Source organism: Myotis myotis, unplaced genomic scaffold (genome assembly GCF_014108235.1).
Source record: "Myotis myotis isolate mMyoMyo1 unplaced genomic scaffold, mMyoMyo1.p scaffold_m19_p_11, whole genome shotgun sequence".
Taxonomy (NCBI): Eukaryota; Metazoa; Chordata; class Mammalia; order Chiroptera; family Vespertilionidae; genus Myotis; species Myotis myotis.
The window spans coordinates 57,460,984-57,481,704 of record NW_023416315.1 but is presented as its reverse complement, the minus strand read 5'-3'; the positions used below and the strand labels follow the sequence as shown (position 1 = coordinate 57,481,704).

Genomic DNA, 20,721 nt, shown 5'->3' with positions numbered 1-20,721 from the left:
CCTATGGAAAGCCGGGCAGAGGCAGTAGCCCCGCCCATTCCCACAGCCAATCAGCGCGGCCGAAAGAAGGAGTCAGGCTCTGTTCCGAAGGCACTTCTTGATTGGACCCAGCAGGGGCCTGCTGATTCTGCAGAACTTAGGCAACTTGCAAAGCTTATTTTTGTTTCTCAAACATCCTAGGGGCTGGAGGGAGGACCATCATTGGAAACCTAATCCCGCTTCCCCAAGCACTGCTCTGTCGTAGGGGACTCTGGGACACAGACCTTGCTCTGGGAGGGCCACTGCTGACTAGGCCTTCGGAGGAGGATGTGTCTAGGGGCCGGGAGAAAAGAAAAGATTAATTCTGGAGTCATTTGCCCAGAGTGCACAGTATTAACCCCTCCAGACTTCCCTGGTGGCAAAGCACGTTTGATAACGTGTCTGAGTCAGCAGAGGTGTCAGCCTGTAAGAAAGCCCAGACCTTTCTAGGGAGAATGGGAAGGATAGCTGCCTATCTGGAAAAGTCTAGATGCCAGTGTCACCTCAGAGGCACTTGGTGTCCAGATGTCAGTGGTCTTTCTGGCCTGAGTAGGTGCTCAAATGCCCTTCTCTGAGGCTTTTTACCAAAGAAGAAGCAGAAGGCGTCCTTTGGCGGGGCTGCATGGAGAGGGGAGGACAGGGGAGAAGTTGTCAAGTTCAGAAACAGGGCCTTTGCAGCAGGTGGACTCTGGACTTTCGCTGCTTACAGATCAAGAGAAGATGTTAGCCTTTCTCAGAAATGACATGTGGATTTGGGGCAAGGAAGGAAGGAAAGAAAGAAAACGCAAATGTTCTGTAACTGGTGGTTCTCGGCAGCATTGCCTTGATCTGAGAGACGCTGAGCAGAGTCAAGGGCTATGAAACCCACGTTCTCATGAATTCATGGAATGTAAGGAATGGCGTCCCAAGATCTATAGCTCGACCAGTTGGAAATGGTCCCCAGGCTAAAGTTAAAGTGACTGGAAAACTGACTCCAGAAAACCAGTTCTTCTTGACTTCTAAGGCAGGTGCAACCCTGGACAGCCTAGGCCCCCTGAGAAATTACCTTTTGTTACAGGATGGGCTGTGATGGCTTATCTCTTTAAATGCCTGTTAAAGACTATGGCATTTACTACATTTGAACTTTGTTTTTTGTGATGATTTTGAAACTCAGTATGGACAGTGCCACACGTGTGATGTTTGGTGGCAAATATTAAAGAGACTGGATAATAATAAATAGCTGTGGAAATCAACATTGCTGTTAACCCCCCAACCACTTCAAATTTCTGGGTGAGGTAATCTGAGATAACAAAGATTCCACTGAGCCTAATAACTCCATCATGACTTATTTATTACACCATAGTGAATATTTGTTAAATAAAATTAGGTAAGGTGAGTGACACAGTAAGACCAGTAGTTCTTCAGAACTCTAGCCACTTTTCAGTTGCAGAAAGCATTTTCCAGAATACAACACTTAAGAAATGTAAGATAAATACCACTTATATGAGGTATTGAAAGTAGTCAAACTCTTAGAAACAAAACATGGAATGGTAGTCGCCAGGGGCTGGGAGGACAGGAAAAGGGGAGTTATCGTTCCATAGATACCATTTTTTCAGGAAAAAGTTCGAGAGATCTGTCACAGAACAATGTGTATATAGTTAATTTTTAACATCTCCCTACAGTTAAAAATGGTTCGGATGGTTAATTTGTGTTGTGGTTTTTTGTCTTTATTTACTATAATAAAAAAAAGTAAGACATCAAAAAGGGTTAAGAAAGTAAGGGGTGCCATGTAAAGTCATTTAACAAGCATTTGATCTTAGATCAGTTTACCTGTGGAAATACCTTCTGACTGACCGCTTATGTGATTCTCTTTCAGCTAGAGTCAAGGGGACGTGAGAGAGCAATGACAGCACATAGACATTTTGCAAAGTCTCTTGAGTGACACCAGAGGTAGCCATGAGGATGCCAACTATGGAGGAAACTTCCAGAATTTCTAGATCCTCAAATTTCCACTACAAACATCACACCCCAAACTGTCCCGTTTATGAGTAAATGTGACACATTGTGACTCGGTTGTGACTGTGGTGTGTACAGTGTGGCATTAATGAGGCAGATGGAAGATTCCGTTTCTGTCCAGTCTTCTACTTTCTTGTGCATTGGGCAGAGAGGCGGGTTTTGGGGTGGCGGTCACGAGTGTAACATTTGATTTTGGATGTAAATGAAGTCATGGTTATAAAATTTTCTGTGGGTAAACAACTAATTTGTATTCAGACTAAAATAATGTTGAAGTATCTAGTTACTGAAAATGAAATATTTACTTGTCTTTAAAAAAGCTCATGACTTTCCTTTTTCTATTTTTTTCGGTCCTGTGTTGCCACACAAACATGGACCTGAATTCATGAATACAGAAGTGCCTTTACTGTTTTGTTACAGGGTGAAGCAACCACCACTGGTTGCTCTCCCTGGTCTGGGAGTCATCCTCCCACTCACGGACCCTCCGACTTGGAGCAGCCATGCATAGCATGACAGGGTAACCAGGGGACCACGGGTGGGTCTTCCCAGCAGGTGACTGAAAGCTCTCAGACCCCCTTCTGTTGCAGTGGCGTCCCAGCATAGGATGCAAGACTGGTGGTCAGGGTAGTTATTATACAGTGTCTAGCGGCTGAGGCCTCTGCCAACCCCCTTCAAATCTCACATCAAAGAGAAGTACAGTGAAGGTATATTGTGAGGCTAATCTGCCTGTGGGCAGTCCCACCCCTGTCTCTACTTTGATCTTTGTTTTCATCAGACAGTGATACTCAAAGGAGGCCGAAAGCCAGGGTGCTCAGGGTACGATGCGGGCGGCCGAGATAGTGTGCGAATGTCAACCCCAGGGCACCTGGAGTGGCTTCAAGAAATGGGGCAAAGAGAATCAGAATCAAGCCCAAGAGAGAGCTGCAGAGACACAAACTAAACTTAAAAAAGAGACCAGCAAAGCATGTGAAAGAGAACCGATATTTTCAGGAAGAGGAAAAATGACCAAAAAAGCCTTTGTCCTCAGTGTGCATTTGAGGGCGGTAAATGAGCAGTGCCATCAGGGAACAAGAAGGAGGGGGCGCGAGTTATTATCTTCTGCGTCTGAGACCATCAGGATGCAAAGCTATGTTTTTCTCTGCTACCTCCTTCCTGCATTCTAGTACTTCTCCAAAAAGATCACGCAGCTCGGGCTGCTAGGCAAAGCGCACATGTTCAATGATTTTAAAGAAGTCCAGACCAGCTTTTGTGATCATCAAATGACAATTGTTAAATACCCCTTTCAAAATCAAATTTAGCCCAACGAATCCTCACTCATTCAAAGATCAGACTACTTGGACGTTAGCCTCCAGGACCAGGCTGTAAACCTGGGGGGTGGGGGTGGGGGCAGAGCGATCTCTGAGGAGTGGGGACTCTTTACTGGAACCCAGGCGCTTCGCTCAGCAGAGGCCTTCATCTGGTAACTCTTAGCGCAGAGGTATAACAAGCCTAGCCATCCGATTTTTAGTGGATGTAAGCTATGGAAGAACAAAATGCAAAAAGCAAGTGATGCTGGTCACAGAGAAAAGCGCACTCTTCTCGCCTGACAGCGAGGAAGGCAGCAGAAGAGCTCACCCCGAGACAGAATTAGCCAAGCCTGGGACCTGCCGGGCTGGCACAGGAGTCCAGCAGGCCTCGCGGGTCCCGGTGCGCTGTCTCACAGTTAGATAAATGACTGGAAATGTCAGGAGTCGAAGAACCTTAGAGATTAAGTTATCCAACTCCTTCCTTCGGATGTTTCAGAGCTACTAAATAAAAGCTGAAGGCATTCCATCTGCGTAGTTTCAAAAGATATCAAGTCAATATCGCTAACATGAAAAACTGGCCTTAAAAGGGCAAAATTCTGTCATCTGAAAATCAGTTGTATTTGGAGCACCGAGTCTCTGACGATGCTAAGTAATCTGAGTGAGGACAGAAAGGCGAGGCCGCGGGGACCCCCTCTTTGCTGGCATGACCTCTCTTCATTAGCTTGGCTTCCCTGTTCAGAAGACAAGGCATTGCCTGTTTGTAGTAGACCAGCCCTCACATAAGAAGAGTCAAGACATACAGGTCAGACAATTACCACTTTTCTAACTTGTTCTTCTCGGCGACTTTTAGAAAAATTGAAGAGTCTATCCTTGGCTAACAAAGTACTTATTCGGCTGTCGCTCTAGCTTTGTTGTATCTTACTACAGAGCCTTCAGAAAAATGTGGATTTAACCCAGCACCCTGATCTCTTAGGACCAAAGAACTCTGTCCCCCACTTCCCACCAGGCTCAAACCTCTATGATGTCTGCTCCAGCTCTGTCCTCCCTCGTGGGGGTTTGTGGCAGTCACTCAGTGCGGAAGCCGCTCTTAGACTCTGCATGTCACCAGGCAAACCGTTCGGCCTCTGGAGGCATCTTGAATGACCACTCCAGCCCTTTCTTCCGGCCCAGGTCACCTTATGACATGAATCAGATGCGCCTGTCAGGAAGCTACCTCGGGGAAAGAGCATGGGGCTGAATTATTTTATCTCTGCTACTCTGAGCTGGTGGCATGTGTTTTGCTGCTGGCCTCTATAAATGGTGTAGAGAATGAAGAATTTCTGGATTACTGTGTGTGCTGGGCCCTGCTCCGAGGTCCTGGTGTGGGCCTGCCTCTCAGGCAGACACTCTGGAGCCTGAGGACCGCATCAGGTCATGCCTCAGGGCCTGGAAAAGGCTGAGGAGGGACTGGGCCCAGATGTCCTTCTGATGCCCTTGGGACAGGGCTGTGCGGTAGGCCGCATAGGCCAGGGTCAGCGCTGTCCTTTCAAAGTCCTCTTTCTTCAGGATGCCGGGGAGGCTGGCGAGGCTGGCGCTGAGCCGTCGGATGTCCGGGATGCGCTTGGGGATCACATCATTGCAGACGGTGCGGAAGTCAGAGGCCTTCCTTAGGGAGGCGAGCTCCTCGTCCTTGATGGAGATCTGCAGGTCGGGGCTGATGTCCAGCTCAGCTAGCAGGAACTGGTGAGACATGAGGTATGGAAACACATGAAGCATTGGGCATTGTGGAGGACACCACTGTTTTCATCCTCACCTGCCTTCTTTGGGGGAGGCCGCTGTGGAAAGAGCTTTGGAATCCAGGAGACCTGGGTTCCAGTTCTGACATTCCCACCGACTTGGGTGACTTACTGCACGTCCCTGAGCCTCACTTTCCTCCTCTGTGAAATGGTTAGTAGCAAAAATACTCTACAGGGCTGTTGTGGGAAGTAAATAAGACAATTATGGACACCCTGGTACAAACATTGTCCCTGGTACAAAGCCACTATTTAATGACTATTTATTATTTTTGGTGTCCCAGATTAACCCATTCTTCCCTTTCTCCCTCCCACCCGCCGAAGATTTTCTAAGTCATGAACTATTTCAGATAATTTTAAATCAGAAGCTGGGGATTGAAGGACGCAGGGAACGGTGCTAGGACTTAGGCGGGACACAGAGGTTTGTCCTCACTTCTCACCCGTTCTTTGCGAGTGGGGGTGGGGCCTGCCGCATGCATCCCTTGCTCAGTGCTGGGCTCACATCAGGACCCAGTAAACACCTCTTGGACTTGGGGTTCTAACTTGTGTCTGCTTCCAGCTTCCCCCGCTCCATCCATCTCCACGCTCCTGTCTTTCTCAAAGGGACCTGTGATATGACTCCCACGTTCAGGACTCGGTGAAGGCTATGCATTTCCCAGTGAGTTCCCCGTGGTAGGACCTGCCTGCAGCAGGCTGTCTCTTTCTTAGCCGGAGAGTTCTGGAACATGGAGGATGCCAGAGGATGTCAAGGCAGGAGGGGAGTTTTGGAGATCACTGTATCCCTCATTTAACATTTGAGGAGATCCGGGCCCAGAGACGCGGTGGCTGCTGCAAGGTCACATGGTTGATGAGTGGCAGGACCAGAACTAAAGCTCAGACCTTGAGCCTGGAATTTTATCGCTGAATGGATCAAGGGGCCTTGGGAAATTTACCCGTGTTTTGGAGAAGCGGGTCTGAGTGGTGGAGATGGGGGGCAGAGGAAGAGATCCTTTGGGGTGCCCAGATGGTCAGAAACGGGGCTGTCACAGTAGGCAGTTACCTGAGACAGAGCTCCACCAGACAAGCGGCTTGGCATTGCCTGAACCCTATGATGAGTCCTGCCTCCTGGCATTTGCTCGAGACTATTGACTCTGCTGCTAGGGTGCTGGGAGTAGCACCTGGGGCCCAACCTAAATCTCTAATTTTGCCCCAGTGACCTCCTAATGCCATCTCTCCCTGTTTAGCATGTGGGAAAGGAGAGGAGATTCGAGGAATACCTTACTCTGGGATGGCTACGATTTGATGGCCCCACAAAGGAGTCCAGGCCAGCCAGGGCCACTCATTCTCAGGGGCTCAGGTCATTCCTCCAACAAACAGAAAAGTTGCAACGCCTTTGGGGTGATGTGGCCACTTGCGCCTCTGCCTACCTCGTAGAGCAGTTCTACTTCTTCCAGGGAGCTCTGCAGGACGGGGTTCAAGGGCATTGAGGACGATCTCTTTGGCCGATGAGCAGCAGGGAACAGCACGGCTGCAAGAAACAAAAGAAGAGGCTCTAGCAGCTGTGCACTTGGCCCTCCCCTCCGTAACCTTGAGGTCAGCCAGCCCGCCTTGAAAGTGACGGACTGGAAGCTGTGGTGGTCAATGAGCGGGTGAGATGACAGGCAGCTCTGATGTGTCCCGGAAGCTCCCAGGCATGTCAGATGTTCCTGTTTCAGACCAGTGACTTCAGACATGGCTGCTTATCAGAACCATCCCAGAAAGCTTGGAAAAATATAGGCGTCCCCAAAAATGTGTACACACACTCTGAATAATTACAAAGGCAGTGTTCATTAAAATACATTTCATTTTCAAAGTTGAGCTATCAGCTGTTAAAGTATGTATCCATTTTTTGGACACCTGTATGTAGTGTACAGGGGTGGGCAAAAGTAGGTTTATGGTTGTTTGTGTGGAGAAAGACATGCAGGTCATGATGATTATTGTTTATTTTTAAATAAACATTTTATTTTTAAATATATTTTTATTGATTTCAGATAGGAAGGGAGAGGGAGAGATAAACACCAGTGATGAGAGAGAATCATTGATTGGCTGCCTCCTGCACGCCCCCTACTGGGGATCGAGACCATAACCAGGCATATGCCCTTGACTGAAATCGAACCTGGGACACTTCAGTCCACAGGCCTGCACTCCATCCACTGAGCCAAACAGGCTAGGGCAGGTCCTGATTATTGCAATAGCTTTTTTAACTCTGTGTTTCAAGTACTCACAACTGTAAACCTACTTTTGCCCACCCCTATATGTCAAGGGAACTTATGTTAAAATCAAACAGAAATGAGCAAACAACAAATCCCTACACATGCAACGAATGAGTCCCCTAATAATACTATTCTCTAATAGTAATGCACATTTTAGCATCTGATCAGTATTAAGTGCTGGTTTCTATTTATTGAGAACACTTTTCATCAGAGGATCAGGCTTCTGGCTATTCCCCCGCCGTCTGAAGTACAGCTGCCAAGAATCTGGACACAGGTGACAAAGGAAAGGAAGAGAGCTGCCCAAGACCCTGACAGGTGGCTCTAGGGGAGTGTGGAGCCAGGATTAGGCTTCCTCCCAAGGATCCGCTGACTTAGAAATGCATTTGGGACAAAGTCAATGACTCACTAATGCTGTTTCTTTGTGGTTGCATTTGGAAACAGTAGCTGGAGGAAGATGGATGGGCTGCTATGGGTAGAGAGTAGGGAGAACTAGGACCTTATGAGGCCAAGTGAACGAAGAGACAGAATGTTACAGAGTGTAGGAATAATCATTATACATTGCAGTTCTCTGGGTCGTATCAGGCCAGGAGCAGACAGCCATGCCTACCCCCACAGCCCCATGATTGCCAAGCCTGCTGCCAGCTGATAGAAAAAGGCACAGCTTCTTGTGCCTAAGGTAACTGGAACCAGGGTGATATGTCAAATATTAAATCACTAGTGGCCTGGTGCACGAAATTCGTGCGGGGGGGGGGGGGGGGCGGGGGCTGGGGGGGTGTCCCTCAGCCCGGCCTGCACCCTCTCCAATCTGGGATCCCTCAGGGGATGTCTGACTGCCTGTGGGATCAGGCCTAAACTGGCAATTAGACATCCCTCTCGCAATCTGGGACTGCTGACTCCTAACCACTCACATGCCTACCTGCCTGCCTAATTGCCCCTAACCATTCTGCCTGCTGGCCTGCTCGCCCCCAACGCCTCTCCTCCCCCCACAGGCCTGATCAGCCACAACTTCCGTCCCCTCTTGGCCCCTAACCGCCTCTACCTTGGCCCTGCCACCATGGCTTTGTACAGAAGAATGTCCGGAAGGTCTCCTGGAAGGTCTCCCAGTCTAATTAGCATATTACCTTTTATTAGTATAGGTAGAGGCCTGGTGTACAGGTGGGGTCCGGCTGGTTTGCCCTGAAGGGTGTCCCAGATCAGGGTGGGGGTTTCCATGGGGGGTAGGGTGTCCTGGGTGAGGGGCCTGTGGTGTTTTGCAGGCTGGCCATGCCCCCATGGGGTGAGGGTCCCTGCTGGTGGGGCATGGCCAGTCTGGGTGAGGGCCTGAGGGCTGTTTTCAGGCTGGCCACACCCCCCAGAGGGGACCCTCACCCCATGGGGGCAGGGCCAGCCTGGGTGAGGGGCTGAGGGTCATTTGCAGGCCCCTCCCTTGGCGGCCGGCCTGGGCAACCTAAGCCTCCCATGCGCTCAGGCTGGGTCTGTGGCTGCCGCCCACAGGCCCCTCTTTCCGCAGCTGGCCCAGGCAAGTGGGAAGTTTTGCTTCCTTTGTTGCCGGGGGTGACCCAAGTCTCCTGCCAGCTCCGGCTGGCTCTGTGGCCACCACCATCTTTGTCCTGCTAATTTGCATATCCCCTCCTGATTGGCTGTGGGGTGTCGCAGAGGTATGGTCAATTTATATATTTGTAGATTAGTCAGATCCCCTTAATCTTAGATGACTCTTCTTTCTGCTGCAGTGTGCTGCCACCAAAATAACTATTCAAGCCCTGACTGGGCTCGAACCACCAACACAGCAATTAAAAACAAAACATAAATAATTGCATAGAGAGATTTTGGTTAAATCTCATATTACGGAAGATGCTCCCAAATGCATAAATGAGGAAGTAAGATTCTCTATATGGCTTGGTACTTTGAATCCAGGAGCAGTAAATGGCCACATTGTACCACTTGAGGAGTTTATATCTGGGAAGCACTTAAAATAAATCATGTCATTTTAAAAAAAAGAAAGAGAAAGGTACAGCTTCTCCAAGACACTGGATTGTGATCTCCCAGAAAACTGGGCAACTAACTGTAAAGAACCTGAGGCTCCGAGGTAAGTAGCGCCCCCTAAAGTTGGGCAAAGCAATTTGCATCGCCATGCATGCCAGCTCTGCGTCTTGATACTGGTGTCCTGGGACCATCAAGAACGGGCCCACGGACATCTAGGGTACTGTGTTAAAGAAGGCAGGGGGCTGCATAAGCATCTTAGAAAAAAATTGATCTGAAGTAATAAAAATGAAACATCTTTGATATAAAGACATTTCCTGAAAAGCTCACTGGTAGGAATCTCCACTCCCTGGAAAGAGCTGGTTGGTGGAGTATTGCTGTAAGATTGCTTTCTCTCATTTATTATCTATATCGTGAGTTCCTCTTGGGTTAGGACAAAGATGGTTGTAGGGTTCTGCCCCCAGCAGGTCCTGGCAGGCTTCCAGGCCGAGCGCTAGGCGCCGCTGTTGGCTGACGAAATCCACGCACTGGGGGAGCCTTGCCCGCAGTGACCTCTGCTCCCTCAGACCCTGTGGGAAGGAGCCATGGCTGGAGCAGTATTTCCTAGCCTCGCATTTTAGCAGAATTTGTCCTCGTTGCCAGAAAACTGGCCATTTCCTCACAGAATCAGAGATTTAGGGCTTCGCCTCTGTTCGTTCACTGCCTCTGCCTGTAGTTTTAGGTGGAGCTCAGGAGAGTGAGGCAGCTCCTAGGCATCGGGTCCAAAACCTTGACCGCACATTAGCATCGAGCAAGGGCTTTACAAACTACTGGTGCCGGCCCTCACTGGTTTGGCTCAGGGGATAGAGCGTCGGCCTGCGGTCTGAAAGGTTCCAGGTTCAATTCCAATCAAGGGCATGTACCTCGGTCGCAGGCTCCTCCCCGGCCCCGCCAATCAATGTGTTTCTCTCACATCTCTATTTCTTTCTATCTTTCCCTCTCCCTTCCTCTTTCTCTAAAAATTAATGGAAAAATATCCTGGGGTGAGGATTAAAAAATAACAAAATACTGGTGCCCTGTCCCTGCTTCATAGGTTCTGATTTAGTCAAATGAGGGGGGAACTGGGACAGTAGATTTTTGGCAGCTTCCTAGAGGCTTCTAATGGCAGCCAAGGCTGAGAACCAGCAGGTGCTTGCCCGAGGCTGTATAGAAGGTGGTGCCTCGGCCGGATGGCCACTCTGAGGTGAGCCCAGTGGCTCTCAACCTTGACTGTACATTAGAATCACCTGGGAGTTTTTAAAAACTCAAATGCCACGGCCACCTCTCAGGCCCTTTCACGGGTGTCTCTGGGGTGGATGTAGGCATCAGGACTGTTTATGGCTCCCAGGTGATTATAACGGGCAGGCCGGGTTGATGACCATTGGGCTATCCGGATCCACAGCCAAGAACACGGTGCCAAAATGCAAAGTTCAGTCCCATCGGAGGCCTTGCAGGCTCATCTGAAGAGATGGAGGCAAAGTAGAGACACGAGATGGCGTGTGCTCCGACTCCGCTTTCTCGTTGGCGGGAGACGACACCAGGACCAGAGCTGGTCCAAGACCAAGATGTGACCTGTTTCTGGGTGCTCCTCCCACGAAGGTGTGATGAACCGTCTTCTCGGGATAGGATCTGAGAGCAACTTTACTTCTTTCATTCTTCTTCCAGCCTTTCTCTTACTGCGAGATTAAAGGGATTGGTTGCCTTAGAGGCATTCTCACCCGGCAGGTGAAGGGGACAGGAGGGGACGAGTGTCCCGGGCACGGAGCCTTTCTGCTGCCTGTCACAGACTCGGGGGCTGCCTCTGGGGAGGTTATTCACCGGCTAGACCTGCCTTTCTTCACTCATTCGTTTCCCTGGGACAGCAACACTCCAACATGCTCACCCAGGGCACCCTCATCCATAAAGAGGTGGGAAGGAAATACCTCCTGATTCAAAGCGGAGGTTCATCATGGAAGCGTTCTCATCGTTTCAAAAATAATGACAGAGTTTGGGAAAGATTGTGAGAAATAACTTCAGCCTCTAGACCAGCCAGGGGATGGACGATTGCTTCCGGAAGTGTGTGGGGAGCGCAGGAATCTGAAAAGGGAGGGCTCCGCCCTCCCACCCCCAGCCAGTGCCCCTGCCTCCTGCAGGCACCCCTGGCATTGCTGCAGCGGCTCTGACTGCGTGTGGCAGGCAGAGGTGCAGTGAGCTGGGGGGCATTTCAGCGCTGCCTGGGCCTCCCTCCTCAGGAATGAGACAGGATACCTTCCTCTCCACTGGACTCCTGCAGGCTGTGTCTGCTCCATGTCCCAACATCCAGGTACAACGCTAACCTCCAGTCACTCCAGGTGGTTTTGCCCATAAAGGGGAAGTCTGGACCCTGCCAGAATGTACGTGGCCAAAACAAAGGCTGGCCAGCTCCCAGAGGTGTGCGTGTGAAGCTTTAAACTACACTCACTCCCGTTTGGCGAGAAAAACAGCCCTGTCCCCAGGGCCTTTCCGTGAGCCCGGCCGCACAGCGCGGTTCCTCTTCTGTCCCTGTGGTTCCTGCGTCCATCCTACACATCGCACATCTGCCGGCAACCGCCAGCTCCCGGGGGAGGAAACTTACGCTTCCTCCCCTGGACCTCAGTGACAGTGTGACTCGGTAGCTGGGCTCTGAGTGCAGGCTCAATGCCTATATTTTGGAATGGTTTCTAAAAAACCCAGCTATTAAAAAGGAAAAAAAAAAAAAAAAAAAAAAAGAAAGGCAACAACAGAACACAACATTCCTGGAGACTCTCCCATGCATGCTTTGCTGGGTTTGCTTCCTTTCCCTTCAGTCCCATCTCCCAAATTTATGGAGGTCATTTTAGGTTCGACTCCTCCTCACTGTCAGCTTTGGGGCAGCGCAGTCTTTGCAGGGCTGAGAGGAGGAGACCTGAGCTTCCCCAGCTGCCATCGGCAGGGACGCCTCCTCTGACGGAGGAGAGAGAGGGGGCAGGCTGGGGAGACCAGGGACTGGCAGGAGGACCGTGCCCACCTCTGCACCACTGAGCATCGAGCTTCGGGCAAGAAGACTGCTGGCACAGTTTTGTCACAATCACTGACTTCGTGTACTTTTTTGGTGTAAAACTGGGCCAGTTTGTTTCTTTCTTCTCCACTCAGTGCTCCCCGCCCAGCCCAGCCTCCAGCGATTTCTTCAGGATGTGATTGTGCCAGGAGGGCCACGCAGTGTGACCAGGGACACGAGGACTCCCAGTCTCCCCGCATGGCGTCTCACGCACGGCTGGCCTCGGGGCGCGGGCTGTGAGCTCTCCCCGCCTCCTGCACGCCCTGCCCAGCTGAGCCTCAGGGAGAAATTGAGTGGTTATGATTCTGTTGGACAGACCAGCACAGAACATTCACTCGCTGAAGGTCATGCCATATGCACCGAGTTAGTGCAGAAATTGGGCCCAGACAGGCAGGAACCATGTGTCACAGCATGTTCTGTCCACGTCTTCTGTGGAAAGACACATTTGGACCTCAGACCGAAGTTGTTAAAATGTGGCGCTCGGACTAGCAACAGCTCACGAGCCCACTGGGCGCCCATCAGCGTGCTCTGTGCTTTCCGCGGGCACCGTGTGAGGTAAGTATTCCTATCCTGTGTAGAGAGAAGAAACTTGGAGGTTAAGAAACTTGGCCTAGGCCAGTGGTCGGCAAACTGCGGGTCGGCAAACCGTGGCTCGCGAGCCACATTCGGCTCTTTGGCCCCTTGAGTGTGGCTCTTCCACAAAATACCGACTTCTGTGCATGGGCCACGAAATTTCAATCCCACTGTACGTGCGCGCCCGCACGTGGTATTTTGTGGAAGAGCCACACTGAAGGGGCCAAAGAGCCGCATGTGGCTCACGAGCCGCAGTGTGCCGACCACAGTCCTAGTCCATCTGATTTGCTTGCTCTAGGGCTGCAGTGAAAACCCAGATCTCACAGGCTCCAAAACCCACTCGCCAATAGGTGAACAATGCTATCTTTTCGTAGGCACGTCTGCCCAAAGACTGGGTGTTCCTCAGTTCTGAATAACTACAGGAAGGATAATTAATGTTCGTTGTGAATGAATGAATGGATATGGTCTGTAACATATTAAATGAAGCACACATATTAAAAAAATCTCTGACTCTGATTTATAATGCGCTATGCAAGGTCAAATGCCGACAGCCCTGTGATCACTCTCTGACACATATCCTCACCTCCTCTGCCCCCTCTTTGCTCCTTTGCAATCACTTGGCATAAAGCAGAACCTACCTCCTCACCTTTCCCACATCTGCACCGGTGCACCTGAATGTGGGGGGAGGAAACACACCCACGGTCTCACTTGAAATTCATCGTTATTCTCACATGGGCCCTGACATGCTTCCCGACCATTTCTCCCATTTCTCACTCCGTTTCACTGTGACATAGACAATGATTTCACCCCATCTGCTTTCCCCTTAAACCAGTCACCTGCCTCTTGCCCAGATACCGAGTTCTCTTCTGTGACTGTGGGCATGCTCCTGTCTAGAGCCAACTTTCCCACGAGCGTGAAGTCTCCAAGAAATCTGTTGCTCCCCTCTCCACCCTTCTCTCCTACATGGTTCCCTTTCCCTCTCCACTGGGTCTTTCACGTCAACATGGAAACGTTACTTCTTCGATTAAAAAAAAAATCCTGCCTCGCTGTCTGCTCTTCCTCCCCACCCTCCTCTCAGATTGCAGAGTTCTGGCCTCATTGGGGCGTCTCCTCGTCTAGCCACCCTCACTTCCCTACTGACTTCCAGCTCATTATTTCCAGGCCAGACTTCTATATATGCAGCTGCCTACAGGAATCTCCTTTTGGACATGCTACAGTTCTCTCTCCTGATTCCCAGGCCAATCCTAGCCCCCAACACACGCACACACACACGCACAAGCGCACACACACGCATGCGCACACACATGCACACACGCATACACGTACACACGCGCGCATGCACGCACACGCACGCACATGCACGCACACGCACACACGCACAAGCGCACACACACGCGCACACGCATACACGCACGGATCTCCTACTTCTCTGCCGTCTCTCCATCTCCCTCAGTTGCTCAGGCCCAACACCTGAGAGCCGTCCTTGACTTTTTCTTTCACATTTCGAATCTAACTAATCAGCGAGTCTTGTTGGCTCTACCTTCAAAATAGATCTGGAATCTGGCTACTTCTTGCCACATCCTAGCTGGCTCCCCGGTCCAAGCCTTGAGCACCTCTCCTTCTGGTGCCTCTGCTTCCGTCCTTGGCTCCCGCCCTCATTCTGTTCTTAACGCAGCACCTAAAGTGGTTCTGTGCAAGCATCGGTCAGATGTCACTCCTCTGCCCAGAACCCTCGCTGGCTTCCCAAAGTTCTTCAAATGCCACCTGGTGCTACATGATGTGGCTTCTCACTATGTCTGAGCTCATCTGCTACTCTCCCGGCTCATGACCCCAGCCACAGGCCTTCTCACTGCTCCTTGAGCCCCCAGGCATGCTTCTGCCACAGGCCTTTGCACTTCTGTTCCTTCTGCCTGGAACACCCACGTTTCCTTCAGGTCTTCAGTCACTGCCTCAGGGAGCCCTCCCTGATGACCTGATTTAAAATTATAATCCTGGATACCCTCTAACCTGCCCCCACCTTATTGCCATCTGACAAACCAGATGTTTTATTTCTAAACATGTCTGCTTCCCGTCACTAGATGTCAGCTCTGCCAAGGCACGGGGTGTGTCCCTTTTGGCCACTGTCTTCCCAGTGCCTACCATCCTGCCCATGACTGTTTGTTGAATGAATAAACGATCCCATAGAAACACATGCACGATCTTTGCCCCTAAACTTGATTCTTTTCAAACCGAGTGCTTCACTAAGTCTCTCTCCTCCTAACAGCATGATTTTAGAACTTATGTGCCGGTCCAGGTCCTGGCTAATTATCAGAGAGGAGATGTCGTCCCCTGAAGCCCGTGCCCTGCCTTTGTCTCCCAGGAGCCCCTGCTCTGGCCGGGGAGGAGCTGCTTTCCATGGTCCCAGGCAAGGCGGGCGCCTTAGCCCTCCAAGCCCCCTTGCTCAGACGCATGGGCGAAGCTTCCCTAAAGGAAGGAGCCTGTTTTGACCTGGAGCCCGGCCCTTCCTTTGGCTTTTTATAATCTGGGCTAAAACCCGCCTCTTCCTCCCACCCCAAGAGGTTCAGGGTACCAGAGCCGCATCCAGGCGCCCGCGGGTCCCACGGAGCCGCACCCCGAGCTTGTGCCGCGCTTGTTGGAAGGGATTCCAGCTGCAGACCACTTCCCGCCAAACACAGCCACATTGTTAATGAATCAGTGGCAGCCGCATGGAAAAGGCGGTGGGTGTGGAAAGGAAAAGCTCGGGTTTATAAAGATCTTGTGCCAGATCCTCCTGATGTCATTTACTTTTTGCTCCCGGGCCAGCCCTTTAGAAACACAGCGGTCTTCTGAGCGAGCCAGGCGCTGGGCCGGCGCCGGGTGCAGCCGGAGCGCTACTGCAAGGGCTTCTGTGAGCCGCTCCTCGCGCCAGACGGTCCCCGCCCCCCGCCCCTCCCGGGGGCCTCGGGGCTGCTGAGGGGATGGAGAGGGGTGAGTGACAGCCGGACCCTGAGGCCAGAGGGGTGGGGCGTCAGGATCAGCGCGGTCCTTGCTGTGGAGTGATCTGGGCACGTTCAGTCTCACTCAGTGTCCTCACCTGCCCGAGGTCAGCACAGCGCCTGCTCCCGGGGGTGCCTGGGCAGTAAGCGGGGTGTCCTCTAATGCGCCCCCCTAGGCCGCCAGCACTTCCAAGGCACGGACCTCAGGCCCCTGGCTTCCCTCCCGATGCAAACTCACTGTCTTCCCAGTGCCTAGCATCCTGATTCCCAGGCCAATCCTAGCTCCCAACACACACACACACACACACACACACACACACACGCACGCACGCACGCACGCACATGCACATGCACACGCACATGCACACACGTGCACGAACACGAACACGGACACCGAGAATGACAGATCCCGCCACGCACCCAGGGGCTGCCCTTCTCTCCCTATGACGCTGCTTTAAAAAGAAATAATTCGCCCGATGCGTGTGGCTTAGAGGCTGAGCGTCCACCGATGAGCCAGGAGGGCACGGGTGGATTCCAGGTCAGGGCACAGGCCTGGGTTTGGGGCTTGATCCCCGGGGCGCGGGGGGCAGGGGGGGGGGGGCTGCAGGAGGCAGCCGATCAATGATTCTCTCATCTTTGGTGTTTCTCTCTCTCCCTCTCCCTTCCTCTCTGAAATCAATACAAGTTTTTTTTTTAAAGAAATAATTTATATGTATTTAATAAAAAACAGATATTTACATAGTAGTTAAAGCATAGATTCCTTTTTTTCAAAGACTGGCCGGTGGTCTCCAGCCCCCGAGGTTGCTCGGGCAGGAGCTGGGGCTGCTGGGACTGGGCCAGGTGTGTCCAGTTCGCGGCTGGCCGCGCTCCGCACAGGTGAGTCACTTGGTCTTAATCGAGGTGGCGGTGCTGGAACGGCGGCCTGGTGCGTGGAAAGCTCCCTCCCAGGGCTAAATCCTAGAGAGCGCTTCTTAGGGAGAATGACCGGTAGGAAAAGGGATGTCCTGACAACAGGGTGTGTTCCCTTTGGGTTTATCGCTACATTTCTACCCGTGGGCGGGGTGGGGTGGGGTGCGGGGAGTGGGGGGAGGGCACAGGCCGGGCGGTGGTGAGGAGTGGGGAGGGGGAGGGTTGGGGCGGGGTTATTGGAGGAGGAGGATCTTAGAGGGTGGTCACCCTGAGCCTGTTTCCAAAGGGAATTAGGCCTGGGTTTGGGGTGGGATGGGGTAAGGGCGAAGGTGAAAGGAACAGTAAGTACATTTGGAAAAATTGTTTACATTTGGGTGTGACTCCCACTCCGTCTTTTTAAAACTGGTGGCAATTGTGTATTCCTTTTATAAGTAGGAAAAAAATGCTAAAAGCGAGGAAAGACCCACTATGTGGAAGGCTTTTGATGAGGGCCGAAGGGCTCCGTATCGGTTGTTGACTGCGCACTGACGTGGACCACTAATCTGGTGCTTAGCATCAGCTGCCTCGCCCGCCTCTGCCTCTAGGTCGCTGCCCCTGCTTCCTGGTTGTTTTGTTGGGGCAGCCCTTCCCCAGCGCGGACTGGGTGGGGCCGGAGCAGTTGCTCCCAGGATGTTGCTATAAAACTGTCTGTTGAGAATCTCAAGCTTTTTTTTTTTTTTTAATGGAATTATTTCATTTTTAAGTGGTAACATTTATATAGTGCTTCATCGTTTACAAAGCATTTTATTTACATTTTTAATCTGAGTCTCACAACAACACAGTGAAGGTAAGTTTTGGTTTTGTTAATCTGGTATCTGTTAGTGAATGAAAGCTCAGAGAGGTTAAGAGACTTGCCAGAGATCACACAGCCCCATTTGAGGCAGAGCCCAAGCCTGTGAGTTCCTTGTGGGGTAGCTCATGATGTGGTTATCGTGTTTACAAGCCTGTTACAAACCAAATCATCTCATCAGGCTTTCTAACAGCCTAGAGTGGATTTTACCATCTTTTTTATAGGCTCATTAGGAAGACCCCAGTGTCACATAGGGTGAGTGGCAGGACATCACTCCAATGTCTCTTTGCTCTCTGCGTCCAAGTGTTGCTCCAAAGTTTGTGCACATGGTGAGCAGGGTGGTATGTGTGTGTATATGTGTGTGTGTGTCTGTGTGTAGTGGTCTCACCGGAAATAAAGGAAAATGTTACATTATTATTTGCCCCACGGCAACATTCATTTCACAGCTCAGTTCAGAGAACTGGCAAGTCCCTAATCTCAGGCGTAAAAACGAGGGAATAAAGCCTCAAATAAGTGCAGTGCCCACCCCCCTCCATTCCAGGTCCATCTGCTCTGTGCCCTCTGTCCCCACACGGCCGGGCCTTCCTCCCTGACACTCTCCTTGGGACCCGGAGGCTCATCCTGACCCCCGATGGCAGTCTTCAGCCCCGTTTGGATCTCTCGAAACACCTATGAGCCTGCCTCTTTCCAGTTCTTTCTGGGAGAGAGACCTTAGTTGACTTCAGGGGATGGGCGGGCAGATTTCAGATCGGCATGAGTGGTCAACGCTCTTGGCCCCTGACTTCCTGACAGAGATAAACTCCCACTGGCTGGGGGTGCCACCTGTCTGCCACCTGGAGCTGGTCCTGGGCATAGAGAAAAGATGGCACACGGCTCTGAGGGACTACATCTGAGAAGGGCTGGGGGCCGGTGGGGGCAGCAGGCAGGTAGACGCAAGGATGCTGAAGACTTTCCCTTCCTCTCCTGCTGCTGGCCTGCTCTGCCTGGCTGCGGAGATGTGTCCACTTCCAGCCAGGCTCTCCAGGTAGCATCTGTCACCCATACTCCCAGGTGTTAGCATGTCACACCTGGACACCTGCTCTCCACACGCCTGCCCAGGGCAGCAGCCTGGGGGAGGGCGGGGAGGAGATCGAGGGGGGTCTGTGCACATTCCATGAAGCAAAGATGACTTGCCCTGGCGTGTTGAGAGGGATGCCTTCTGCGTTCCCACCTTGACCAAGCCCCCTCAGCGCTTTGATTTCCTCCAGTGTCCTGTCCCCCATCACCTCCTAACACCTGCTAACTTGTCAAGAAGCATAAAGCAATCCCCAGAGATGAGATTAAAGGAGGAAATGGGGTTTCTAATCACCCCCCCCTAATTCCTAGTTGGATTTAAAAAAGAATGATGAGCATCAGACATGATGAAAAGCAACTCACCCCTGCTCCACCTGTGGGCCACAGTGGCCTGAGCATCGTAACACAGCAGCAGCAGCAGCAGCGTCTTCCAACACATCTTCTCCTCCACGCAGGTGAGGAGTCGCCTCAACCCCAGCGGGACCCCAGGAGCTACAGGTCAGGTGTGCCCGTCCCGGTCCTCCTGGGAGACAGTGCAGTTCTTCCCACCTTTCCCTTTTCCAAAGAGCAATGCCCTCTCCCGCCTCGGAAGGTGGAGGCAGTGGCTGCCTCCTGGGGGCACGGGCGGGGACCTGTCTATCCGACTCTCTCTGGGATTGGGGGACTGGGCGGCCACAGAGAGACTCTGTTTTTGAGCACATCTGGAGTGACTCACGGGGCATGTGATCTCCTTGGCAGTGGGCTGGATAAATATAAATCTGTACTTGAGTTCCATGTGTTGGATGCACCCACTGGAATTTTTCTTTAACAAACAGACTCGTGGAACTTGTTAGAGAGCCCGGCGAAGAGCTGGCTGCTGTCCCTGTCCACACACATACCAGAGCCGGGCGAGGGCTGCAGTGGGAGCCGGGAGGCTTCTCCCAGACGCTGGGCTGAGCTGGGCTGCGGAGCCCAGAGTTGCCTGAGGACAGCAAAGTCATTGTAGTGTCTGAGCCAGTGATGGTGAACCTTTTGAGCTCGGTGTGTCAGCATTTTGAAAAACCCTAACTTAACTCTGGTGCCGTGTCATATATAGAAATTTTTTGATATTTGCAACCATAGTAAAACAAAGACTTATATTTTTGATATTTATTTGATATATTTAAATGCCATTTAACAAAGAAAAATCAACCCAAAAAATGAGTGTCATAGGTTCGCCATCACTGGACTGAGCTGAGTGTCTTGTCCTTCCCTGGAGCTAGACCTGGAGATGTTGGCGCCTACAGCCAGAACTAGAGCCTCCCCCACAGTCTCTGGGGAAGGGAGTTGGCAAGTTGTGAGGAGCAGAATGGAGAGGTGCCGGTCGTGCATAGGTGTTGTATGTGCAGGTAATGGTCCAGGGGCCCATGGGTGACCCCTTTCTCCCTTCACATTCATGACACCTGCTTTCTGGGCTGTGTCTAGACCTAGGACCAAACCACTTTGATTCTTCCAAGCAAAATGGCAGTGTTTTTCCATGATAATTTTTTTGGGCATTTCATTAATCAACAAATTAATTATTTTGTATTGAGATATAATTGACCTATAACAGGGTGCAAGTTTAAGGTGTGCAAAGTGTTTTTTGATACGTGTATATATTTGCAATGTGCTCGTCAGTGTAGTGTTAGCTAACACCTGTCACATCACAGGATTGTCGTTTCTTTTTGTGGTAGCAAGATTTAAGATCCATGTTCACTATCAAAGCACCGCCATAGACGCCTTGGTTTTGTCCTCTCCCTCACCCTGTCTGAAACCACAGATGTGGGTGCTACAGCTTGAAGACGGTGAACCTTGGGGGTTTCCGGCCTGTGGAGGTGCGGCCCCGCGCGACCAGGCCACTCCTCTTCTATCTGGTACAAGAAGTTGCTTGAAAAAAAAAGTGACTAGCCTGGCCGGCGTGGCTCAGTGGTTAAGCGCTGACCTATGAACCAGGAGGTTACGGTTTGATTCCCAGTCAGGGCACATGCCCAGGTTGCGGGCTTGATCCCCATTGGGGGGCGTGCAGGAGGCAGCCAATCAATGATTCTTTCTCA

The 20,721-nt window shown here is 51.4% G+C and overlaps 1 protein-coding gene across 1 annotated transcript; it reads right to left on the bottom strand.

Annotated features, from left to right (window-relative positions):
• Nucleotides 1-1,331: 1,331 nt before the first annotated feature.
• Nucleotides 1,332-19,327, bottom strand: FAM180A (family with sequence similarity 180 member A). Its single transcript, XM_036328578.1, has 3 exons — nt 19,034-19,327; nt 6,475-6,575; nt 1,332-5,015 (listed from the first exon to the last, which is right to left on the bottom strand). Exons 1-3 carry the CDS (start codon nt 19,107-19,109, stop codon nt 4,671-4,673), a joined length of 522 nt encoding a protein of 173 aa, XP_036184471.1. The 5' UTR covers nt 19,110-19,327; the 3' UTR covers nt 1,332-4,670.
• Nucleotides 19,328-20,721: the final 1,394 nt, after the last annotated feature.